The sequence below is a fragment of the Podarcis vaucheri genome, assembly GCF_965113315.1.
Source record: "Podarcis vaucheri genome assembly, chromosome: 12".
Lineage (NCBI taxonomy): Eukaryota > Metazoa > Chordata > Lepidosauria > Squamata > Lacertidae > Podarcis > Podarcis vaucheri.
Window position 1 is genome coordinate 5,521,025 of NC_138750.1, and position 27,257 is coordinate 5,548,281.

A 27,257-nucleotide genomic window follows, 5' to 3' on the forward strand; every position below is an offset into this window, starting at 1 on the left:
TCTTAACCCAAATAGACCATTTTCTATAGGATTTGAGCAAAAAGGCCCACCCAAATATTCTCCACCCTACTTGCAGATGGTGAAATTAGGAAGGAAATTTGGCAACAATATCTCATGAAGTGGCCAAACCGTGCAAAAAAAAATGTTCAATAAGCAAGTGTTCAATAAGCAAGTTCAAGTTCAAGCAAGTTCAATAACCAAGTGTTCAATAAGCAATGAAGATTGTTGCCCACCTTGGGAATCCTTACGTCAAGTTTCATGACAATATCTTAAAAGGCAAGATTCAAAATGGTGACTGATATCCAAACATCAACGAAGAACGCCACCACCACCCCCGAAACTTTATGCCAAGTTTGGTGCCAATACCTTGAGAGGCATCCAAACGTATAGAGAACAAAAAAGGACAGAAAGAAAAATCACGTTCCAAAATATATAGAAGCATGAATTGTGGGGGGACTCGGGAGCAATTGTAACAGTTTTTCTTAAAGGCTCTGTAATGCATAAAAACATTACAAAATGAAAAAATAGTGAGATTTCCATTCAACTAAAATCAGGAGTGGGGGTTGGGTGGGGAAATATGGACGGTCTGACCCTCATTTCAATGGGAAAGGCTTCCCAACACGAGCAACAGAATGACCCCTATGCACTTGGGTGTGTCTCAGAACAGAATCTGTGCCCACCTCATGTTGTAAAATACAGCTTCTATTATATCAATTTCATTGCTGCTATGGGAAAAATGCATACTTGACAACATAATTACAGCTATCACTCTAATTACTATGTACTGCATTTACAAAGATTCACAGGCAAGAGGATAAGACTCACCATCTATTTTATTTTATTTGCATGGCATCAAGAACCAGTTTTAATATTTTTTTAAATATTTTTTATTACATTTTTCAGATACAAAGTCAGAGATATAAGAAGTATAAGAAAGAAATAAGAGAAAAGAAGAAAGAAGAAAGAAAAAATCCAACTTTCCAAAGCTTTTTTATACAACCAACTGGACTTCCCCACATCTCCCTCACCCTGCATTCTTTACAATAAAAATATCAGCAAATTATTACCTTGTTTCATGTCTTATTTTATACCTTTCAGATATTATATTTCTGGATTTAAAATACTTTTTATCAATTACTTGTACCTTAAATTAAACATAATATTACTTTAAATTTCAACCTTTTCTTACTTATAACTTAGCTTCCTGTTTCACCAAATCTAATTGCTGAAGCTAAAATTTCCAAATCGTGCAAATTCTTAATATTCATACAACTTATAGTATTTTTGTAAATAGTCCTTAAATTTTTTCCAGTCCTCTTCCGTTGTTTCTTCTCCCAAATCTCGGATTCTGCCAGTCATTTCAGCCAGTTCCATGTAGTCCATCAATTGCGTCTGCCACTCTTCCAGTGTGGGTAAATCTTTTGTCTTCCAATATTTTGCGATGAGTATTCTTGCTGCTGTAGCTGCATACATAAAAAAAAGTTCTATCCTTCTTTAACACTTTCTGGCCGACAATGCCCAAGAGGAAGGCCTCTGGTTTCTTGGGAAAGATATACAGTGGTACCTCGCAAGACGAATGCCTCGCAAGACGGAAAACCCGCTAGACGAAAGGGTTTTCCGTTTTGGAGGCGCTTCGCAAGACGAATTTCCCTATGGGCTTGCTTCGTAAGACGACAGCCCATAGGGAAATATCCGGGACAGTGGGGAAGCGCAGCGCGTCTTCCCCACTGTCCTCGGACCTCCTCCGAAGCCGGGCGGTGGGGCGGGAACGCCTCCTCCCGCCACCGCCGGGCTTCAGAACGATGCTCCGAAGCCGGGCGGGGGGGGGAGGGAACACCTGCCCCCGCCGCCGGACTCCGGAGCGCTGCTCCAAAGCCGGGCGGGGGGGCGGGAACACCTGCCCCCGCCGCCGGACTACGGAGCGCTGCTCCGAAGCCGGACGGGGGGGAGAAGTCCTCCGCTGTCCCGGGGTTTTTTTAAATGCTGGGGGTGGGAAGAAAAGCCCTTGGTCCCCCCCCCAGCCTTCAGAAGAGGTCCGGGGACAGACTGTCCCCGGACCTGGTCTGAAGGCGGTTTCCCTAGGAGCGCATTAATTGATTTTCAATGCATTCCTATGGGAAACCGTGCATCGCAAGACGAAAAACTCGCAAGACAAAGAGACTTGCGGAACGAATTAATTTCGTCTTGCGAGGCACCACTGTGCTTAAATACCCTTTTTAACTCATTGTAAATCATTTCCCAGAAGGCCCTCACTCTTGGACAAGTCCACCAGAGGTGAAAGAATGTCCCTTCAGCCTCCTTACATTTCCAACATTTGTTATCAGACAGGTGATATATTTTTGCAAGCTTGACTGGGGTCATGTACCACCTATATATCATTTTCATAATATTTTCCTTCAGGGCATTGCATGCCGTGAATTTCATTCCGGTGGTCCATAACCTTTCCCAGTCCTCAAACATGATGTTATACCCAATATCCTGAGCCCATTTTATCATGGCTGATTTGACTGTCTCATCCTGAGTGTTCCATTTAAGCAGCAAGTTATACATTCTCGAAAGTACTTTAGTCTTTGGTTCAAGCAATTCTGTCTCTAGTTTCGATTTCTCCACCTGGAAACCTATTTTTTTATCCAGTTTGAAAACCTCTTGAATTTGAGCGTAATGTAACCAGTCTCGCACCTTATTCTGTAATTTCTCCAAGCTCTGCAACCTCCAATTATCTCCAATTTTTTCTATTATTTCCCAATATTTCGGCCAACCGGCTTCCATACTGAGTCTTTTTCGGGCCTTAGCCTCCATTGGTGATAACCATCTTGGGGTCTTATTTTCTAATAAGTCTTTGTATTTTGTCCAGACAATAAATATTACTTTTCTGACAATATGGTTTTTGAACATTTTGTGAACCTTTACCTTGTCGTACCACAGATATGCATGCCATCCAAAAGCATTATTAAACCCTTCCAGATCTAGGACATCAGTGTTCTCTAAGAGTAACCAGTCCTTCATCCAACAGAAAGCTGCAGCTTCATAATATAACCTTAAGTCCGGTTTTAATAAATTTTAGTGCTAGGGAAAGCCTGTGGAGTCAATGCAGATGTAAAACCAGGTATAGACAAGAAATCAGGAGCACCCTACATGTTCATGCTCTATTAATTCCCATTGTGTGAATTTTGGTTCTGACAATGTTCTCGGTTAGCTCCAAACCAGAGTTTGTCACCTTGGCTAGAAGCGGGTTTAGCTAGCATAATTTTCTCCAGGTGCAACACTGCTTAGTTATCGCTTCATTAACACAGAAACATCTTTATTATTGGTTTATCTTATCTTAATAAGCTTTATGTGCTTAAATAGAACCATTTTCTATAGATAGAACATATCAAAGGTCAGGAGGAGTGAAATGGTCCAGCGTAAATACCTGATGAATCTGAACATGTTCATGTTTTTATTTTTTTATTTTTTAATACTGCTTATTTATTACTTTAATAAAACATAAATATCTACATGGTTTACATTTTGGTACAGAGGGCATTATTTTTATTAGGACCACGGCAGATGCCGAGCGGAGATTTAACTTTACTGTCCCAGTCACAATTGTACTGAAAATTGCCCTTTGCTGCAATTTCTATTTTTAAAAAAATGTTCCCATCGGTGCTAACTATGACACGGGGAGGGGCTAGTTTAGCAGAATTGTGACTAAGAGGTAAGGATTAAATCTCACCTCCTTGATGTCAATGAATTAGTTGAAATGATCAATGAAAAATTCCCTCCCTAGGAAGACCATTCCACAAACTGGGAGCCACTACAGAAAAGGCCTGTTCTCGTGTTTCCACCTGCCAGACCTCTCCTTGCGCTGGCATACGAAGAAGGACCTTAGACGTTGATTGCAGAATCTGAGTTGGTTCATATGGCGACAGAAGGTCCTTGAGGTATTGCAGTCCCGAGTCATTTAACACATTTGTTATTATGCATTTATATAAACTTGCCTTTCTCCCAAACTGGTGATGATATACCGTATTTTTTGCACCATAACACTCACTTTTTTCCTCCTAGAAAGTAAGGGGAAATGTCTGTGCGTGTTATGGAGCGAATGCCTGCAGGTGGCCGGGGGGATCTGCTGCAGTCGTGAGCAGAGGATCCATGGTTCTCCTTCCTTCCCTCCTCCGTGGTTACAAAGCATGGATCCACATGGATCCTCAGGATTTTTGCATTGGGCTACTCCAAACTCACTGTCAGATCACATGTCTGTGGCCACAGCATGAACCACAAAAATCATATATCCACTATTTCGTTTAGAATATTTTTTTCTTGTTTTCCTCCTCTAAAAACTACATGCGTGTTATGGTCTGGTGCGTGTTATAGAGCGAAAAATACGGTAGTTGATCCGGCCTTAGATCTAGATTTTGATATTGCTTAATGGTTTCAGTATTTATTGCATTTAACCTTTTAGGTAGAATGCATCAATGAATGATTCCTGTGTGCCTGCATTTTGTAACCTTCATGCCTTCCTCCTATACTGTGTATTTCTGTATAAACATTGCATACCAGCCTTCTTGCCTTATCTGACCCTGGAGGGGCAAATGATGCTTTGCTAAAAGTTATTTGTTGGATTAGCATCTGGGTGACAACCAGCATTTCTCCTTGAAGCTATCTGAGGCCTAGAAAGAGGTGGTGGGAGACCCTCTTCCATTCTCAATGAAGGTCTGGTTGCCAAGGCAACTAGTGTGATAGTTAAAACCAAATGGCTTGGGGCACCCCAATGTAAATATGGAAAGTTGATATCAGTATGGAGCCATGCATGTATACATCCCATGATTTGTAACCTTTATTGATGTATGTAGAAGGATGTTTAAGATATTTTATGGCTCTTTATGTACAGTGTTATATATAAAGGTTAAAAAAAAAGTAAAGGACCCCTGGACGGTTAGCTCCAGTCAAATTCTTAAAGCATACCAGTATGAGCAGATCAATAGGAACTACAGCAGTGGGAAGGTAAACAGCATTTCCATGCGCTCTGGCTTCTGTCATGGTGTCCTGTTGCACCAGAAGCAGTTTAGTCATGCTGGCCACAAGAACCGGAAAGATGTACAGACAAATGCTGGCTCCCTCAACCTGAAAGCGGAGATGAACGCCACACCCCATAGTTGATTTCGACTGGAGTTAACTGTCCAGGGGTCCTTTGCCTTTACAGTGGTACCTCGCAAGACGAATGCCTCGCAAGACAAAAAACTCGCTAGACGAAAGGGTTTTTTGTTTTTTGAGCTGCTTCGCAAGACGATTTTCCCTATGGGCTTGCTTCACAAGATGGAAACGTCTTGCAAGTTTGTTTCCTTTTTCTTAACACCGTTAATACAGTTGCGACTTGACTTCGAGGAGCAACTCATAGAACGCGGTGCGGTAGCCTTTTTTGAGGTTTTTAAAGACTTTGGTGATTTTTGAAGCTTTTCCAAAACTTTCCCGACACCATGCTTCGCAAGATGAAAAAAATTGCAAGACGATAAAACTTGCGGAATGAATTAATTTCGTCTTGCGAGGCACCACTGTACGTTTTACCTATCTCTTCTGGACAGTCCTTCCTAATTGGAGGTTTGTTCAGGCAACCACATTAAGCTGGGCTGTCCTACTACACAGTAGTGTTAATTAACTTGGTCCTTGGACCACTAAGCTTGCTATTTTTCTCCTGGTTCCATGTTTTAATTTAACAATGTTCCCTCACGTCAGCAAGAACAGGTGATGTAGAGGTAAATTCTTACCACACTGGGATTCAACATTCAAACACATAATTATAAAATACAAAGTAATAAAAACAAACTAGCTAAAAGGAGTAGTTAAAATAAACCGAAATGCATTTAAAACTAGCATTAAAGTGTAGTTTGCCCTGGCAGCAGCCCAGCGGCCAGCATTGTTTGCACCTTAGTTTTCAAGGGCCTATCTGAATAGGAAAGCAAAATAAAAAAATTCCTTCCAGTAGAAGTGCGCATGTACATGAAAGCTCATACCAATAACAAACTTAGTTGGTCTCTAAGGTGCTACTGGAAGGAATTTTATTATTTTGTTTTGACTACGGCAGACCAACACGCCGTACCTGTAACTTGAATAGGAAAGCCTTAGCCTGCCGGTAGAAGGACAGCAAAGAGGGAGCCAGTCTAGCCTCTCATGGGAGGAAATTCCACAGAAAAGGCTCTCTCTCATGTCACCACCAACCATGACTCCCATTTTGATGGACCTCATCCAAGGATTTTAACACCCAGGATACTACATGGAACTATGTAGTGGGGGGTAGAGATTGGGCTAAGGAGCTGTGTTTGGCGTTCATGCTGGTGGGAGGGGGAGACTGGGCGAAGGAGCAGTCAAGGAGCTTAATAGGTATGTGCTGTCTGGGCAGTGGATTCCTCCTCTCAAAGGAAGGCGAGCCCTTGCGTTCAAAGAGCGAACTCCTTCCGCTCCTCCCTAGACAGAGAGAAGGAAGAAGCAGCCAGCTACGATTCCTGCACAATTACACTGCCCCCTGGATTTTTTAAAGGCTGTGCTTCGCAATACATTGCCAGCTCAATTATTTTGAAACAGTTCTCATGATGTGGTCTACAAACTGGTGTTGCCAAGCCCTACCAGTCAAGGGTATGACTGCAGCATTTTGGAACCTCTGAAGCTTCTGAACATTTTTCAAAGACCGCCCCATGTGGAGCTTGTATCAGTAGTCCAATCAGGATGTAACAAAGGCATGCCTCTCTGTGGCCAGATCCACCACCTCAAGGGTGCTGTTGGTGCACGAGACATAATGGTACAAACACACTCCTGGCCACCACCAAAGCCTGGGAACCCAGGTTCAGGGCAGCATCCAGGTTCAGGGCAGCATCCAGGAGTACACTCAAAACCCACTGTGGTACAGACAGAGAAAAAAAAGTTGGGGGGTGAGGGGGGGGCTAAGAAATAGAGACGTATGGTGCGGTAACATGAGCACAACCACAAATCCGCTTAAGAGAAAACACTGATTAATACTGGCAAGAGATAAAATTGTAACACAAATGTTTCTATGGGGTTAGTGCAGCAATGTGGTCCTGCCATGAAATAACATATAAATGTGGCCCTGAGAGAGACTTACAGTAGAATGAATGAATGAATAAATAAATAAATAAATAAAACACTATACAACCCCCTGGATGGTTAAGTCCAGCTAAAGGTGACTATGGGATGCAGCGCTCACCTCAATTCAGGCCAAGGGAGCTGGCGTTTGTCCACAGAGAGCTTTCCGGGTCATGTGGACAGCATGACTAAACTGCTTCTGGCGCAATGGAAGCCAGAGTGCTGCAGCAGTACCTATTTAACTACTTGCACTGGTATGCTTTTGAACTGCTAGGTTGGCAGGAGCTGGACAGAGCAACAGGAGCTCACCCTGTCACGGGGATTCAAACTGGCGACCTTCTGAACAGCAAGCCCCAAGAGGCTCAGTGGTTTAGACCACAACGCCACCATGTCCCTAATAATACACTATGCACTAGGGCTAAAGCAAAACATGGAAGAGACAGAGGAAATTTGCTTATGAGAGAGGAAGAGGAAAATGAGAAAGTTACAGTGTGCTACCGATCTCCTGTTGGCTAGGAGACTGGGCATGCTACACCTGCAAATGGCCACGTGGCTAGCACCTGTCAAGTAAATGCTGGCACTTGATCTAATTAAGAAAACAAGCAGTGTCTAATGGGTACGGCCATTTTTCAGCTATACCAGCTAAACACAGTCTTGCAGATATATAGCTACGCCAAACCAAACTGGCATCTTCCACATCCTGGAATGTTTGGCACTTTAGCAAAGCACTGAAGTTAAATCTTCCTTATTTGGACACAGTTTATATTGCTCATTAATCTGACCTCCCAACTGTATACATACTGGGTTTGTCACACTGCGCTCAGGGAAACATTCTCACCCACCCATTCTCAAGCCTCTGCAGGGAACAGATTTACAGAAGCACTTTTGTTACATAATCTCTGTTTTACATAATCTGTACCGTGCAAATCTCCTTACACAACATTAAATACAACGAGGGAGGGACGGTTGTTTAAAATAACTGTGCCACTCTACTAAATGTACAGTCTGAGTCTTCAATAAAGGATGTGGCTTTTGATCTGGAAAAATACTGATGGAAAGCCATGATTTGTGTCACCTCAGACTTGTATATTACTTGTCTCAGTTCCACAGTGGCAGAAATGGAGCTTGGCACTATGTTGAAAACTACGCCAGCTTGAAGAGGGGGGAATTCTGTTTTAACTTCCTGCTTCCACAGAACACCTATGAGGCATGGAATCACCTCATTCTCTGTCTTTGAATCCCTCCTCAAAACCCACCTTTTCTGCAAATCCTTTGCCATAAGGCCTTAGCTCTCTTCCCTGCAGAATCTGGTCTGAAGATTTGTAACTGTATTTGCATATATTCTTCCATCTTCCTTTCTCTGTTGTCTCTGTCAGTGTTTACACTGAGACAGGAGTTGGTTACATCGCTCTATAAAACAATGTATAAAACAATGGCAGTTTTATACTTCAGTCTCCCCAAAATCAGACAGAACTCTCATTAGTATTTTCTCTACTAGTCCCAACATGTAATCCAAAAGGCAAAGAGGGAAAGTTTTATTGGATCTATTATTACATTTTCTGCAAAATGTTGAAACTGAGCTTCACAATGAGAAACAATTAGCAAGAGCCAGATAATGAAACTGCACCACTGTGACTACAATATTTTGCCTTTATCAATGCTACTGTGTTCTGCCATGCATCTGTGATGCTTATTTAGATAGATGACATTTAGATAGAGGGCATTTTCATTTCTGCAGTTCAACAACCAAATAAGCATAGGCATCTCAGGTAAAGGAACAGGTTTTAAATACACCATTATTTTCCTTGCCAGACATGCAAATGAGATACACATCCTTATACAATACAAAGGAGCTCTGGGGCCAAATAGTATCTTCTATGAACTACTAAATGAAACTAAGACTAAGGGGACTTGAGCAACAGAAACACAAATGAGACTTGCAACAAAATGCCAGTGTGGAGTGCGCCTTTCCTCTCTTCCAGCCAGCCAGCCAGCCATGCCCTCTTCCAGGGCACATGATTCTGCTCCCCTCCCCCCTTGGTCTTCTGTCTCCCTGCCTCCCAATAGTCCCAACAGTCAGACAGCATCCCATGGCCTATACAGATAACCAAGGGCAAATGAAGTGAGAAAGAAACTGGGGGAAAGGGTCTAGAATTTCGACAAGAACAAGCTTCACATTTGGGCATGGAGTGTAATGAATTATTTTATTTAGCCAGTCTGCTGATGAGTATAGCAGGGTGCTAAAAGTAATATGCATTAATAAATCTTGACACCACTAAAAGTTGGAACTGCATTCTAGCAATTAGATATTGTGAACTAGGAACTTGATTAACTTGATTAACACATGCACTTCAGAATTTTCGCTGTGGCCAGAATATGCCCTGGAGCCAAGGATCACCTGACCACCTGAGTCCCTTCTTTGTGGGCCTCCCCCGTGAGAGGCCTGGAGGGTGGCAACCATGGTGGAGTCTCCTACTTTGGAGGTCTTTAAGCAGAGGCTTGACAACCATATGTCAGGAGTGCTCTGATGGTGTTTCCTGCTTGGCAGGGGGTTGGACTCGATGGCCCTTGTGGTCTCTTCCAACTCTATGATTCTATGATTCTATGATTCTATGAGAAGGGGCCTTTTCTGCAGTGGCTCCCTGCTTGTGGAATGTTCTCCCCCGAGAGGCTCACCTGGCACCTTCATTGCATATCTTTAGGCACCAGCCAAAAACATTTCTCTATAACCAGGGCCTTCAGCTGATTAAACAATCTATGGCCTTTTAAATGAGTTCTTGAGGGGTGGGGGGTTATTGGTTTTTGTTCTTGTTTTTCTTATGTATTTTGTGTTCTTATCTTGTGAATCACCCTGAGACCTGCAGATGAAGGACAGTATACAAATTTATTTAAAATTAGTAAGTCCATTATCAAAGGTTTTGAGGCCCCTCCCAAGGCAAGGCCCATAAACTGAGAGAGTGGCCCAGACTCCCCTCTGAGATGTACCCTTGCATGAGACTCACCCTATCTGGTCCATATCATGTCCTCTGCCTTGAACACATCCTGCAAGCTGTCTGCACATGAAAGACTTCACTAGAGCAGTGTTTTTCAACCACTGTTCCGCGGCACACTAGTGTGCCGTGAGATGTTGCCTAGTGTGCTGTGGGAAAAATTAAAAAATTCGAAAGATTTTTTTTTTATGTCAAATTTTCGATTGGGGCGCCGTCCCCGGAGGGAGGCGGCCGAGTCGGGCGACGAGATGCGGAGCGGCGGCGGCGAGGAGAGGCCGCCCAGCGCGGGGCTCTCGCCGTCTGCCTGCCTGGCTGCCTGCGAGCTCGGCGGGCAGCGCCTCCGTCCGCAGCGCCCAGCTCGTGGCTCTCATTCCCTGCCCCTGCCAAAGCTCACCCAGCCAAGCCGCGCTCTCCTTCCTGCCTCGCTTTGCTGCCTCCTCCCCCCCACCCCCAAAGCTTGGAGGTTCCCCGGCGCCGGCCCGCAGGTTTGACCCCCTTCTCACACCTGTTCGCGCTCCTTGCACGGAAAGGGGCGGGTGGGAAGGAACGGGGCTCGCCGCTGCCTCCGCTCGCCCTCCCCCCCTCCTTCGTGCGTCCCTCCCGGCGTGACGCTGCGCGCTGATGTCACGGGGCTGTAACGTGGTGTGCCTTGAGATTTTTTCCATGAAACAAGTGTGCCTTTGCCCAAAAAAGGTTGGGAAACACTGCACTAGAGGAGGACACTCACTCATCTTAAACTGAGTGCTTGGTAGTTAGAAGAAGCACCACACAGTCTTGCACTGCCTCCATTTTACTTGAGCAAAGTCCCTTTCTGACTGCTGAGCATTGGCAAAAACATAGCCATACTGACCTCAAGAACTAGCCCAGAAAGATGGTTCTATGACTGGATGGAATTTCATAAGACATTAAAAGAAATGTAATCAATAAAGACAAGGCATTGGCAGTGCTACAAAAATAATGACTATGGAAACAGTAAAATGACTGCCCAAATCTAATTGCGCAGGTAGCCTCTGCGTGTCTTCCTTCCCCTCCACACACTTTCTCTCAAGTAAATTGCTCCACTCTAAAGCTACTCATGCGTGCAATTTCCATGTAATCAGGTTTAATCAACATTTCTACAGTGTACTAAGATTTCTGCATGAAATATATTACAAATGTACGTTATTTCTAGCTTAAACGTTTAGTGTACCCATAATAATCTATCAGCTGTGATAGAAGAATAAACTGACCCATTAACTCATTGATGCACTTCAATAAAGCTACAGCCACAAAAACGGAATTAAGAAGACTGAATCCAGGGTAAAGTAAGAGCTACAAGAAAACTAGAATACTTAGCAGACTTACCATCGCCACTAACTTAGGATTGCCTGAGCTTTTTTTGGCAAAGTTGTTGCTTTTTTTTTTAGTTTTGCCCAAAGTTATTGAGGGAAATCAGTAAAAATAACAATGGGTTGCCATATGTATGTCTGGGAAATTCCGGAAACATGGCAACCCTCCCACAAAAAAAATAATCCATTGTTACTGAAATGTTTTGATCAGTTATTTTGCAGAATCTTTTCCAAATCCACAACTTTTTTTTTCATTTTTCAGTTTATATACACCAAATTTCACCCTAAGCCACCTTCATCTTATCTTTGATAATTAAAAAAGTTTGACATGCAGTTGACTGAAAATGTTAGGTGATGTTTGTGTGTTGCTTTCTTCCACTTATTACTACTAGGTAGGAGGCTGACCAGGCGTGCAAAAGGCCTTTAGGCCTTCTGGGGAAAACTCTTCAGAAAATATTGATAAACCACCTCTTTAGCTGAAGTAAATCAAGTGAACATTCAATTTAATCTTTTCTGCCTTCACAATTTTTTTCTTCACAAGCACAGAGACTGGTTCAGTGTTGCCCTCTTTTCATTGGTATCTACAGGTCTGAAAATATATGCAGATGTGCATTTCCAAAATCTTGGTGATGGAAGTAAAATGAATCTAGTGCATTTTCATTCCCCCACCAGCAAAGAGGCCGGCCTGTTTGACATACTGTAGCTCTCGCCATTTCCAAAAGAGCAAGACTCCATTTCAGAAATCAGCAGAGCCCGGCTGCTTTGGTTGGGATGAGTATTTCCTTCTACATCACCTAGGCAACCAAACACGTGGTCTCCTGCTCTCTGTATTGCCAATATAGGGGCTGTCCCTTCCTCTTTGAGCATTCTTAACCATTACTAATTTCTGGCCATTACCTCTTCCTGTAAGCATTCGTTTTAATTAGAATGAACAATGGAACAGGTTATAATGGAACAAGTATCAGCCTGGATAACTCCATTGATTAGAGCAGGCTTTCTCAATCTCGGCCCTCCAGATGTTTTGAGACTACAGTTCCCTTCATCCCTGGCCACTGGTCCTGCTAGCTAGGGATCATGGGAGTTGTAGGCAAAAACATCTGGAGGGCCGAGGTTGAGGAAGCCTGGGTTAGAGCATAGTGCTGATAACGGCAAGGTCGCAGGATCGATCCCTGTAGGAGACAGCTGCCTATTCCTTCCAACTCTGTGATTCTAGGTGGAAAGCATTGGGCCTTAAGAACTTGCTCCCTCTCCCATTTGGCCTTCAAAGCCATAACAGAGGCATGGGTTAAGCAAGATGGCGAGTGCAGCAGCCGTGCTGAGCTCACAGGGACCGCCAAGACCAACAGGGTGCTCTGGCTGGTCCCCACACCGCCAACACCAATCCTGCCACAAGCAGGGGGGAGCCAGGGGGGCCCAACGTGAAGGTTGAGAGGGCTGTGTGGAGCCCCCAACCCCCTATGACCTCAGCTCCACCAGGACTGGGATCGCCCCATACGTGATCCAGCAGAGCTCAGAGGTCTGGAGGCTTCCGGAGCTGCGCAGACAACTCGGCGGAGCCCCCCCCCCCAGCTGAACACTCACCAGCCTCCACCCCCCACAGGAGGGGACCAGGAGAGCCAGGGAGGCCGCATGAAAGTGTGCAGCCCAGTCCAAACCTGGCCCCAGCCCGACATCTCTGGTGACCAGCGAAAGGGAAGCGGGAAGGGGCCCATTGGGGAGCTGCGCAAAGGGAGTCGCCTGGGCGGGCCCTCCCCTGCTGGCGGATGGAAACAGACACAGGATCCAAAAAAATTCTTTTCTTAATTAAAAAATATATTTTAAATACATTATTCATTCATTCATTCATTCATTCTAACTCTCAAGAATTAAAATGACGGTGCCCATAAAGAGGCCCTAAACCAACACAGGCCACTTCCTGGGACCATAGCTTCAGCCCTGATCCCTCTACTTTTTATTTATTTTTATTTTATTTTAATTAAATGGGGGAGAAATCGGACAGTCTTTTTCTCCCTCCCTCCCTGCCCTTCCATTATTATCATCACCTCTTTCCCCCCAAAAAAACTTTTTATTCCACTTTATTGTTATTGCTATTATTTTTCCTTCTTTCTCTTTCCTTTTTCTCTTTAAAGTGTATATATCTCTATCTATCTATCTATCTATAATAAATAAGTAAATAATAATCCCCCCTCTCAAAAGTTTTCTATATACTTTTTATTTTATATATAGATAGATAAATAAATATATAGATATAGATATAAAGAAAACTTTCAGATACCACCACCTCAACATCTTCAGTTTTCTTCTTCTTTTTCTTCTTTCTTAACTCCTAAGCTCTCTACTCTTTCCATCCCCCTCCTTCTTCTCTCTTTTCTTTTCTCTCCTTCCCCCCAAATAATAATAATAATAATAATAATAATAAATCACATACCTACATACATATATCTCCCCATCTACTTTCAATAGTACCCCCCCCCTTTTGTGGTCTTTTACCTCATACTATAACTTGAATCACCACTGCATTTTTTATCATTACTATTACTAATTGCCCCCTTTATTTTTCTTTTTATTTCCCTCTGCTTTCCCTTCCCTCCCCCCTTCTTTCCCCTTTTTGAATACAACCTTGCCAGCCTTTAATTTTTAACTTTTTACTACGAAGCCCTAACCCCCTTCCCACCCTTAACTGGACCCTACTCCCTCATTTGTGGTATGAGTGTGTAGGTGTGTGTGTGTGTCCACAAACAACCCCCTCAACACACATCCTCCCTCTGGCCCCACCCCATGGCTCTCTTGCATCTCTGCTTGTTAATCCCTTTATGTCAACCGTTGGTCTGTTGGTCTGCTTGTCTGTCTGCTTGTCTGTCTGCTTGTCTGATCCCCGCTTCACCAACACAGCTGAGGCGACTACAGTGACCCTTAAAACACAGCCCAGATGTGACAAAATGGCAGCCTAATCCTGACACTCTGCAAAAGCCACCAGTCTACTGCATCTGTTCAACTCAGCAACTCAACAACATCCAGGAACCATCACCACCAAAACTCCTAACTACAACACACTCCGCTCCAAAAGGACACCACACACATCTCAAACCAAGGCCACCAGAGAGACTGAGATAGCACCAACCAGGGAGATGGTGAACAGCACTGAGACCACGACATCCCCCCAGGATGACAACAACCCAACAACAAAACGGGACCTGATGAAAATAGAACAAAGACTAGCAGAACTACTGAAGAACACAGTGACTCAGCAACCTGACCTCCTAAGTGGAAACCCTCACTAGGAGCATCTCCACTCTAGAAAATAAAAACCAAATGCAAGAAAGACTAATAGAGTGGTACTGAGAGGCTCTAAACACACATGTGAAAAATGAATTGGCTGAACTGGTAAGCCACCTGGAAACAAAGCACATAAATGAGAACTAAACAAGCAGACCTCGAAGATCGCAGTAGACATTGCAACATCCGCTTCCGCAACTTCCCCGAAAAAGGACAAAACCCAGCAGACCTCACTGTATGCTGGCTAAAAACTATGATTCAAAGAACCCCTGATGCCCTACATGACCCACCTATTCAACAACATCATAAAAGGAGGCCATTCCTAAAACCTAGACCTCCTCCAAGATAGTCTCTATCCCAAAACCACTCAAAGACAGCCTCAGTAGAATCATACTGCCCAATCTCATTAATAAACCAAGACTACAAGATATTCACATCAATCTTGGCTAACCACCTAAAAAAAATCCTACACAAATTAAATAGCCCTGGACCAGATGGGCTTCATCTCTGGTCGTTATATAACAGACCTTATCAGGAAACTACCAAATCTGATCAAACACAGCAAGGCAACTAAACTCCCACTGACAATTATGTCCCTAGACATCCTCAAAGCTTTTGATTGCCTAGAATGGAAATACCTACTAGCAGTACTAACTAACATAAAATTTGGTCCCAACTTCTTACAAACCCTCAAACAAATCTACTCCCGAGCCTCAGCAAAATGCAGGACTAACAGCTTAAATACCATAGCAATCCAAAGAGGCACAAAACAAGGATGCCCACTGTCTCCCTTCCTGCTTGGCAGGGGGTTGGACTCGATGGCCCTTGTGGTCTCTTCCAACTCTATGATTCTATGATTCCTATTCACCCTGGCTCTGGAACCTCTAGCAATCTGAATCTGAGCAGCCACAGACATCAAGGGAATGGAAATAAAAGGCAGAACCTATAAATTAGGGGACTTTGAGGACGACCTGATGGTCACAACACCAGACTCCAAAAATACAGCAACCTTCCTAATCAGAGAACTCAACACATTCGCAATGGTGTCGGGCCTACAAGTAAATTTTGCAAAATCTGAGGCTATGTGTTTCAGTACCCTGCTCCCTCATATCCAAAAAGAATTCGCCAACATCACCAAGATAAAACTTTGCTGCCCCAAATTCATATACCTAGGGGTACAAATAACCAGAAACCTCAACAAACTATACCTCCACAATTACAACCCCCTGTGATGACAAAGCCATTTCCGACTATGGGGAGGAGAGGGTGTTGCGGTCTAGCCCCTCCTCCCCAAGCGCGGGGGCTAACCTTGGCCCCCGCGAGAGTTGGGGGAATCCCTGGGCGTGCTCGCGACCCCGCCCGCCTATCGGCGGGCCGGGGGGAGGCGTGGCTTAAGGTATTTTAAGCCGGGCACGCCCAGGGTCCGCCCTCTTCACTCCCGACCATAGCAAGGACCGCTACCACTGCTTGATTGTCGGTGTTAAAACAAACCCTGCGATTACGAAATTGATCCGCCCACAAATGCACCGCTACGACAATCGGGAAGAACTCCAAGAAGGTAAGATCCCTGGTGATGGGCTGCCCTTGCCACTCCGCGGGCCACCTTTTGGCACACCACTGACCGCGAAAATAAACACCGAAACCTGAGGACCCGGCTGCATCTGATTGAACTTGGAGGTCAGCATTAAGGAGCAGGGTATCCTGCCATAATGAAATCCCGTTGTACTTTTCTAGGAATTGCAACCAAACCCCCAGGTCAGCTTTTACCTGCTTGGAGAGGCGCACCCTGTGTTGAGGGGCTCTGAGGCCCGCCGCTAAACGAGCCAGACGGCCGCAAAATGGACGCCCTGGGGCAACAACCCTGCAAGCGAAATTCAAATGGCCTAGCAGGGATTGGATCTGTCTCAATGTTATTTTCTTTAGAGGCAAGAGCTGTTGTATGATTGTCTTGAGCGCCACCAATTTTTCAGCGGGTAAGCGGGAAGTTTGGGCCACGGTGTCCAACTCGATACCCAAATAGACTAGGGATGTGGCTGGGCCCTCTGTCTTGCCGCCGGCTAGGGGTACCCCTAATTCGCCGGCTAGGGATGTAAAAGCCTTTAGCATAGTGGAGCACCGTACTTTACTGTCTGCGGCCAAACTAAAATCGTCAAGATAGTGTGATACGCCAAAAGACCCTGTTCTGTTGCGTAGGGCCCAGTCCAGGAATGTGCTGAAAGATTCAAAGGCTGCACATGCAACGGAGCAGCCCATGGGCATAGCCTTGTCAATGAAATACGCGCCGTCAAATTTAAAGCCCAGCCATTTAAAGTCGTCTGGGTGAACTGGGAGAAGGCGGAAGGCGGACTCGATGTCGCATTTTGCTAGGAACGCCCTCTGACCGAATCGACGGATCATTTTTACGGCCTGATCGAAGGAGGCGTATTTCACTGTACAAAGCTCCTGAGGAATCGCATCATTAACAGAACCCCCTCTCGGGTAAGAGAGGTTGTGAATCATGTGGAATTCCCCCGGTGCCTTCTTTGGCACGATGCCCAGCGGGGAAAGGTGAAGCCCCTGAAAAGGCGGTTCAAGAAAGGGACCTGCAACCCTGCCTGCCCTGATTTCTTTGTCTATTTTCTTTCTGACTATGTCGGGCCGTTCCCTAACAGATTTTTGGTTATCCGCCTCCCTGGAGTTGGGTGGGGTGGCCACCGGGATCCTAAATCCCGTAGAAAACCCCTCCCAGAGGTATTTCCCCGCGGTTTTATCTGGGTATTGTTCCAATAGGACTTTGAGGGGCTGCAGGCGAATAGGGGAGAATGCCAAACCTAGGTCAGTGTTACTGGCGATTGCCGGGACCGTGACGGGATGCACCGGGGGCACCTCTGGGATTGTTAAGGAAGTACCCCCTGCCCCCCGAAAGGGCTGAGGCTTATTTTTGAAGCACGCGGAAGCGGGGTGATTACCCCAGCATTGCTCGCATTCATGTAGATACTTACAAAAGGGGCGAGAGCACACGCCCCTGTTGAACTCCCAGCATTGTCGACGCTTCTTTGGCTCAATCTTACCCACTTTTGCTGCCTCCTGACTCTTCTTCTCGATGTAAGGGTTTACATCCTCGCCCCAGTAGTTAGGATTTTTTTTTTTTTTTAAGTTTAATGGAGCAAATTTAGAATGCGTAAGCAAATCAGATACTATTTTGTGACGGTTTGCTACGAGGTAGGCGAAAAAACCAAATGGCGGAAGATCGCCAACTTGGAAAAATTCCTACCAGGCCCCTTGCGGCGACCAACCGAAGTCCATAGCAAGGTCATGACTACCTACGGCTACCTAAACGTCTAAGGGTGGGTGGGATGGGAAAACCTCCAGCTGGTCGGGAGTGAAGAGGGCGGACCCTGGGCGTGCCCGGCTTAAAATACCTTAAGCCACGCCTCCCCCCGGCCCGCCGATAGGCGGGCGGGGTCGCGAGCACGCCCAGGGATTCCCCCAACTCTCGCTTGGGGTTGGCCCCCGCGCTTGGGGAGGAGGGGCTAGACCGCAACACCCTCTCCTCCCCATAGTCGGAAATGGCTTTGCGTGTCAAAACCCCTCCCCCAGAAAGAAAGACACAGGACACAATGTTTAAGTTTAATGGGCATGAAATGGCCACAACTTTATTGATTAGAGAATTGAAGGTATTGGCCCTAGGCATTGGCTCCTATCCGCTACCCGGCATGATGTCCGGGAAGGGTTAACACTAACCCCCCCATCCATTTGCATAACAATTGAACCCCAGCCAATGCCTAACCGCCACTCGAGCAAAGCTCGCCGCCAATACCTTCAAACCTGTAACCAACTCCTACACCCTGCTATGGAAACCCCTGAACCCAGGACCTAATCCCCGCTATGATATCACCCAACCATAGGTCGTTCCCTGCATCTGACAGATGCACGCCATCCCTTCTGTAGAGGGCCTCGTTGCTGAACTGGATGCCCGGGTGTCTGATGACGAACCCGCCCAGAGCTGCCACTCTACGTTCCACCGCTCGTTCTAAAACCTTTCTCGCCTTGTCACGAAGAACTAAGACACTCAATATTCACTCAGCAGGGATCTCGTATTTTTGTAAAACATTTTTCGAGAAAGACCCCTGCACAGCCTTCATTGTGCGCAAAACTCTGGAGGGATGGCGCAGACAGCAACCCCCATGTGCGGACAGGAGGCGGCCCGTAACTTATGAAATTCTGTTTAAGATTCACAAAGTTCTTCGTGAAATTTGCTGGTCAAAGCACGAAGCGCGTTTATTCTCAGCAGCGTTTTCTATAGCTTTCTTCGGCGCCCTACGTGTAGGCGAGGTAGTATGTGAAGGGGATGCCACCCAGTCTCAGAGGGGAATTTTGATGAGCGACCTGACCCTTTCTAGAACCGATCTCATAGTGCGGGTGCGGAGCTCAAAGACAGATCAGCAGGGCAAGGGGGCCCTGCTCCGGCTGCCGGCAGCTCTCGGGAAGGGCCCTTGTCCGGTTCGGGACACGAGGCGTTTTCTTTACCTAAGGCCTAGCGGACCCGGTCCGCTTCTGATACATGCGGACGGATCCCGCCTTACTAGACACCAGTTCACTAGGGTTATGCGGTCGGCATTGTCGGCTTGTGGTTTCACGGCATCAGAATTTGCTGCTCACTCCTTCCGTATTGGCGCAGCCACCACTGCAGTACATATGGGGCTCCCCACGGAGAGGATTAAAGACTTGGGGAGGTGGAAATCTAACGCGTACAAGGCCTATGTGAGAAGCAACTTGTGACTGCGTGGTACACCCCTGACCTCCGCCCACTTTTCTATTTGCCTTTCAGAACCCACGAGATTGCGCATTTGGTTGGTGGGCCACAGCATCGTGCACTGGGCCAAGTTTCATGCCTTGAGAAGCGGTCTGGGCGGCAACCTGAGTTTACATCCCAGAGTGGAGCTGGTTTGGATAGCGCGTAGAGGGATGCGCTGGAGTGAATTCAAACCAGCCGTGATGGCCAGGGCTGCGGCCGAGGGTCCGCCTGACGCCCTAGTGATTCAATTGGGAGAAAACGATCTCGCTTATCGCAAGGCGATCGATCTGAGGTGGCACATTTTTGATGATCTGACCGAGTTGGTAATTGCATACCCACATATCACAATAATTTGGTCCTCGTTGCTTGAGAGGAGGACATGGAGAGATTGCGTGAGCCCAGTAGGAGTCAACAAGGCGAGAAAGGTTTTAGAACGAGCGGTGGAACGTAGAGTGGCAGCTCTGGGCGGGTTCGTCATCAGACACCCGGGCATCCAGTTCAGCAACGAGGCCCTCTACAGAAGGGATGGCGTGCATCTGTCAGATGCAGGGAACGACCTATGGTTGGGTGATATCATAGCGGGGATTAGGTCCTGGGTTCAGGGGTTTCCATAGCAGGGTGTAGGAGTTGGTTACAGGTTTGAAGGTATTGGCGGCGAGCTTTGCTCGAGTGGCGGTTAGGCATTGGCTGGGGTTCAATTGTTATGCAAATGGATGGGGGGGGGAAGGAACGCCATCACCTTCCCCCAGGAAATGGGGTAGTCCGGTACAGGACTCCGAGGGGCGTTGTCTTGTCCGAAACCTACCTAGGTAAGGGCCCCTGGCACGCCCCAAGCGGTGACACCCGTGGGATCCTAGTTGGCGTACTCCAACGGGGGCCTCCCACGGTTAGTGTTAACCCTTCCCGGACATCATGCCGGGTAGCGGATAGGAGCCAATGCCTAGGGCCAATACCTTCAATTCTCTAATCAATAAAGTTGTGGCCATTTCATGCCCATTAAACTTAAACATTGTGTCCTGTGTCTTTCTTTCTGGGGGAGGGGTTTTGACACGCAAAGCCATTTCCGACTATGGGGAGGAGAGGGTGTTGCGGTCTAGCCCCTCCTCCCCAAGCGCGGGGGCTAACCTTGGCCCCCGCGAGAGTTGGGGGAATCCCTGGGCGTGCTCGCGACCCCGCCCGCCTATCGGCGGGCCGGGGGGAGGCGTGGCTTAAGGTATTTTAAGCCGGGCACGCCCAGGGTCCGCCCTCTTCACTCCCGACCAGCTGAGAGGTTTTCCCATCCCACCCACCCTTAGACGTTTAGGTAGCCGTAGGTAGTCATGACCTTGCTATGGACTTCGGTTGGTCGCCGCAAGGGGCCTGGTAGGAATTTTTCCAAGTTGGCGATCTTCCGCCATTTGGTTTTTTCGCCTACCTCGTAGCAAACCGTCACAACTTTCCCTGTATTGGCGGTTAGGCATTGGCTGGGGTTCAATTGTTATGCAAATGGATGGGGGGGGGGAAGGAACGCCATCACCTTCCCCCAGGAAATGGGGTAGTCCGGTACAGGACTCCGAGGGGCGTTGTCTTGTCCGAAACCTACCTAGGTAAGGGCCCCCGGCACGCCCCAAGCGGTGACACCCGTGGGATCCTAGTTGGCGTACTCCAACGGGGGCCTCCCACGGTTAGTGTTAACCCTTCCCGGACATCATGCCGGGTAGCGGATAGGAGCCAATGCCTAGGGCCAATACCTTCAATTCTCTAATCAATAAAGTTGTGGCCATTTCATGCCCATTAAACTTAAACATTGTGTCCTGTGTCTTTCTTTCTGGGGGAGGGGTTTTGACACGCAAAGCAATAAAGATTTGAGGAGATTGTACAATATCAACTTCACTCTCGGACAAAATAGCCATGATCAAAATGACCACCCTCCCAAAATTAACCTACATATTCCAAACCCTCACAATCTGGATTCCCCCAGCCCAACTCCACAAAAAATCAAGAATAAACCCAAATCCACCAACCAAATGAGCCACATAATCCCGTACATTCTAGAAGATGAGACAAAACAATGGGTACACTTGGAGAGAGACATAATCGGAAATACCTCTACCACAGCATACCCATTCCTCCCAAACAGCCTAAGGGAAAACCCCACAACACTAAACAGGTTCACACAGACCATGCTTAAATAATGGAAGGAAGAAGCAGGTAAACTGTCTACAACCCCATCCCTACTAATACCCCTGGTATGCCAACCACTACTCCACCACGCAGCACAAAACCTCAAGATAAAACTTGGCAAGCCAAAGGCTTATTCTGCCTAGCAGACTTCTACATGAGAAGACAGGCTCCAGCAGACTGAGTGGATGAGACCAAGAGGGGGTCCAACAGTCAAGAAGGTGGCTTCTGCATGTGCTGTAGACGGAAATGAGGGGCAGATGGGGCTTGTCAGCCTGGGAAGGTAGCCCATCTAGGAGAAGGAAAACTCATCCTAAACCTTCGCTACCTTGTAGCTATACTCATTTATGATGAAGGCTTTGGGAGTAAACCCCAAGGAAAAAATCCATCCCTGCTGCCTTGCAGGACATCTTTGGGAGAAGAAAAAGCTATGGAGTAAACCCTACTTAAATGCAGAGTTGGAGTCCCAAGGGCAGTTGGATGGTGTCTTGTATGCAGTGTTAGAAACTCAGATATATAAGTTAGGCACCAAATGGTTCCTTAAACCAAAGTTGCAGTCATCAAAGTGGTTGCCATTTTGGGGTAAGACAGTTCTAAAGTCTTATTTTTCAAATGATGGACTGACTGTGATTGATGGTCAGTTAAACATCTGACAAATTCAGGTGACAACCTTGAGCTAGGTTAACAGCTCTGAGAACTTAAAGAAGAACTTAAAAGATCCAGGGACAGTCCACATATATATTGGCCTGTTCCCACCTCTTTTTCTTACTGGTGCCTGCTCAGGCTACACAGAAAAAGCATTTTGGTTCCTAAAATTCATTCTGATTGTGCATATAACACATAACTGATAGAATTCTACAGGATGGGGTATTAATGTCCAAAAACAGTCCAGATCCAATGATCCCTAGGCATAGACCTCCAGGTGGTGGAGGTATCACACACCATCCTGGCATCTTCACTTGGTCACAAGTGGCCAAAAGCCAGGTGCAAAAATGCACCTCGTGCCTGGCTAATTTTGAACACTGCTTGTATGCCTCTTTCTGGCAACTTTTGCAGTCCAGTTGGTGCCAAATATATTGCTTTCCTTTCCTTTGAAGTACATCAGCAAGGCTGAGAGGGAGGTATTTTCGTCGGGGAGCCCAGGAGCCCAGGCTCCAGCTCCAGAGAGGTCTCTTTGGTGCTGCAAATACAGCAAACCCTTCCACTGGAGGTAGCACTCTGAGGAAGGCCTCAGCAGATGACCTTAAGACCCAGAAAGGCTCATATGGGAAGAATATGATGAACATATATACACCACAACCCAGTCAATGATAAATGAGTGTTTGTTTCTTTAAAAGGGGGAGCGAACTAAATTCCAAAAATCCATTATAAAAGAAGGTCTGAGTCTTCCTAGAAGCCAAGCACATTCCCTGAAAACTCCAGGTGTGTTGATGCCCTAAATGCTTAGATCAAAGGAAATTCTGATATAGCAGCCAAAAAAAGCAAAACATGTACATGAAGCATTAACAACTTATGCTGAAACACCCTGTTTATAAAGTCAATTAAAGCTTACAAGGAATACTGCAGGGCTTCTCCTAATGGATTGGACATTGAAAGCTTAATCTTCTATTGTGCTGTCGTGTGGTTTGCTGGGCAATCACTGTTGTACATTCTGATTACGTTCCTTGGGGTGGGGGAAGCAGGGGATGATTGACAGTTATTAAGTTCCTAGTGGACTTTGAGGAGCCTTCGGAGCCAAGCTAAAGTAAATGCTTCCGTGGACAGAATAGTTATCAGTTTCTCTGTTCTATTACGCAGGGAACTTGAGATCAGAAAGATTAGGACTAGAAATACCCTTGTGCATTTCAGAAAAGGGATCACCATAAACCACCTCTGATAACTTACACCACCCACCCATATGGACAGCTTCTGCAATGAGAGGAAGTGGGGGAAAGCTACCATTTTTTCTGTGACTTTTCACGCACCTTGCATGTGAAAAGCCACTCAGGTCATATGTGCAAATCCAGTTTCCCATGATAATGATGAAAGAGCTGCAAATTGCTTCTTCCTCCACCCCCATACACACAATACACACATCAAGCTGGCAATACCCCCAGCTCAGAGTTCAAAAAAATGTGTGCAGTCGATCACTCTAGAAATCTGCACTGACAAGTGTGTTCATGATGACTCCTTAATATGGAGTGATCCATATGTTTTGATCATTCAATGAGCACACAATCTGAAATCCCATAACTAACAGAAAGAATACATTTATGTTCCTGGATACCTCCTATGACAGGGCAAAGGAGGAGTGTAAACACAGTGTTTGCAAAATTACTGGGGAGATTCACCGCCTCATGAATCAATGCAGTTCAATGCTAGGGTAGTTGACCTCTACCTAGGAGCCATTGTGTCAAATCACAGCCTACAAAGAACTTCCTAGAGGTAGTTTCATATATTACAACACAATACAGATTCTGTCAAAATCAAGGGGCATGGGTGAAATACCAGGCTTAAATTTTAAAAATCCTTCCAGCAATACAGTCCTTATGGCTATTCGTCTTTACAGATCAATCAAAGATAAGAACCCATTTACGAAGCTGGAAGAATTCTCCTAAGCCACCCTATGGTTTGAATAGGTGGTGGTGGTGATGGTGGGGATTGTACTACCTAATCACTGCTTCTATTACGCAAAATTAAGCAGTGCCGAATCTAGGAAAATGCCTTAAGTGCTTTACAAAGGCAAATACGTAGGCCAAAGAGAAGAGACCCAGTCACAAACAATCTAAACCCTCTTTGATTAAAACAAAACAGAATGATGATGATGTAGCCAAAGAAGATTCATGCAAATTACTCTCTCAATCTTTCCTGGCAATGCTAAATTAAAGCACCTGAACAGGCAGGCCTTGCAGTGAAAACTTCTTTTCCTATTTTTTCTTTGGATCAACTCGCTGCTCATGAAACAAGGAAGCGCTGCCTCCAGCTTAACTGAGCCAGGATTCAGACAGTTCACCTGCTTGAATGCTGAGGCTGGGCTTTTACTGCGCCAATCCACCATCACCCAGTGGGGCATTCACTGAGTCCTTTGCCCCCCTTGCTCCCCCTAAAATCGCCACTCCCTGGGTTTTTTAAGCATCTGTAACTTGACTTGTAACTTGTGACAAATAAGAATCTCTCCCCACCCCCCAATATGGAGAGGAGACTGTGAGGCCACCTGGAGTGAGGAAAGTCAGACAGCAGTGGCTCCTCTTACATTACTTCTCCATTCCTGGTGGTCCTCTTTCAACAACACTCTAGTATCTGGATTATAATGCAAATATTGGAACACGATGTCCAGTTAGGCCCTGTCACCAAGCTAACTGAGTAGCCGCTCAGTCTTAGATTGTACCAACAGAGCCCATCCATTCTTGATTCTGAAAAATGTGGATAAGAACTGTCTTGGAGTATGTGTAGAGTATATTTCGATCACTATTTGAGTAGCCACAACCTGCCCTTACTTACCCAGGGGGTGGGGGTGGGACTTCCCTAGCAGGTAGAAAGCCCTAGGCCTCTCTACTTAAATAAAATAACTACTGAATTTAATCTACGTAACAGGATCACATTTCGGAGGAGGACCCGAAGCAATAATAAGAAAGTACTTTAATGAAAAAGAACAGTAATTTTTTGCAATACAAATGATTCCTGGTGATTAATAAAATTTGTATTATATTTATTTGCAATGCGCAGAAAGCTAGTGATTTCAGATATTTCTCTATACAGTAAATAAAAACTCATAATGGTGAGGATGAGGAAGAAACAAGGCCCGTGCTATCAAAACTGTGTAAAACCTTCACAGCTGATTAAAAATGAAAATGCACCTAAGATGTATCAAATCTGTGTGTCGACATCACATTTAGTTCCCTGCGGAGTTAACATCAGCAGTTAGTAATAAAGGTAAGAGTCCTCAATCCTATCTATGACCATATGCCTTCAAATCTACAAACCAGTTAGGCCTATTTCTCCAGGTCCAATGCATGCAACATTAAAATAAAACGAACTAAAATAAAATAAAAAGCTGTCATGGGAGGCTAGAACCTTGAACTCTCCATGGGCAGAGTGTAAGGCTCCCCTGTTTTCCCTAAATCATTTTTCTACTCAAAATCCCTCTCCCAATATATTTTTATCTCCACAGTTAAAAGAAAAAGTGGTCATGGGTCTTATTCCCTGCAGGGGAAGGGGAGCGATTTGGGAGGGGGCATTACTTCCAGGTAAAAGCCCTGAAGGAAAAGGGTTAAGTAAGCAGCCCTGAGCCACCTTCACTTTGCTCAAGTTCCCAGCCTCCCTATGTTAGCTTTGCATAAAAAGAGGGTGTCTGTGGGAAATTCTATACACTTCCCTGTGAGATCCAGCTCCAGGTGGGAAGCCTGTCTGCAGGCTGGAAGCCAGGATTGGCACACGACTGAATGCTGCTACTCTGAAGCAGCACAGCTGGGACAATAATATCGCTTACCGTGATCTCAATAGGAATGAGGCTATTCCCTGCCTATGTGATATGGCCTATGATCGCCCGGGTCTCCCTTAAATCTCAACCGGGCTTCCAATGTCCATTGTGGATGGCAGAACACTCTCAAACCCCGAGCCTCTATAATGAGAACAGTAGTAATAGCAATCCCGAATAACACTGATCTGCCTTACCTCCAGGAGCAGGAAGAGCAGCAGTAGGATCCCCTGCTGAAAATGGCTCATCTCTCCCTTTCTCCAGCCTCACACGCGCTCGGAAGCAGCAAGCGGCAGCGGCATCTCGCTCCGGCGGGAGGAAAAGGGCAGAGGAGCCTCCGGGAGAGGAGCGCGGAGGGAGCGGGATCCTCGCCTTCTCCCCGCCCGCCTTTGCTCGGAGGCGAGACCCTTGATTTCCGAAGCCAGCAGAGCAGCGACTTTCCGAGAAGCGGCGAAGGGGGTCCGGGCAGGTCCGGCCGCCCTGGCCAGCAGCTGCCGGGTCGCGCCCCCTCCGGCTGGGCCGCTGTCCCGGGGCGACGGGAGGGTCTCCGGCCGCGAGCGCCAGGCAGGGCGCACAAAGAGCAGAAGCAGGAGGCGGCGGCCCAGCGGCGGCAGAAGGGCCGGGCTGGGAAGGCCCGCCCCGCCGACTCCGCCTAGCAGCGCCTGCCCCCCGCCTCCGCCCCGCCAGCCGGGCCGGGGAGAAGCCAGAGGGAGGCCTTGCAGGTCGGGCGGGAGCCCTGGTTGTCCTGGCGGGGAGTCAGGGGTTCCCCTAACCAGCCCAGTCGAGTGAGGATCCCTAACACGGTTTAATTGTAGTAAGAAGCGAAGCAGCCACGTCCTAACTCGCTTGAAAAGGTGGGTTAAAAAAAATACAATTCAAGCCTGAATTCTGCACAGCCTTCCAGGACGTCTTGAATTGCAAATGGGCATGAGCTGCCTCTTCAACAACACACAGGCGACAGAACCTGGGAGGAAGAGGCGCCTCTTTCTTACTGCTCTGTGTGTTGAGAAGCAGCCGAGTATCTCCTCCTGCTTACCAACCCCGAGAGCAGCCAGAATGAGGCTGCAGCCTTGGCTGGAAAGCGAGGGCTTCTGCTTATGTTGGAAGGGTCTTCCACTGAGAAGAAGACATCTGGCAAAGCGAAGGCTAGCTCATAGCACGAGCCCAAATTATTGGAGGGGCTCTGGAAGGCT

At 46.4% G+C, this 27,257-nt stretch overlaps 1 protein-coding gene and 1 long non-coding RNA gene across 2 annotated transcripts in view; one reads left to right on the forward strand and one right to left on the reverse strand.

The window, feature by feature from the left end:
• The window catches only part of VOPP1 (VOPP1 WW domain binding protein), a 43,725-nt gene extending 17,258 nt beyond the window's left edge, over positions 1–26,467 (reverse strand). The window contains exon 1 of the mRNA XM_082192938.1: positions 26,262–26,467. Coding sequence (XP_082049064.1) covers positions 26,262–26,312 — 51 coding nt within the window. The 5' untranslated portion in view covers positions 26,313–26,467. The remainder of the gene's footprint in view (positions 1–26,261) is intronic.
• Positions 18,216–20,455, forward strand: LOC309515671. Its single transcript, XR_014212612.1, has 2 exons — positions 18,216–18,327; positions 20,094–20,455. It is a non-coding gene; the product is annotated as an uncharacterized lncRNA (long non-coding RNA).
• Positions 26,468–27,257: the final 790 nt, after the last annotated feature.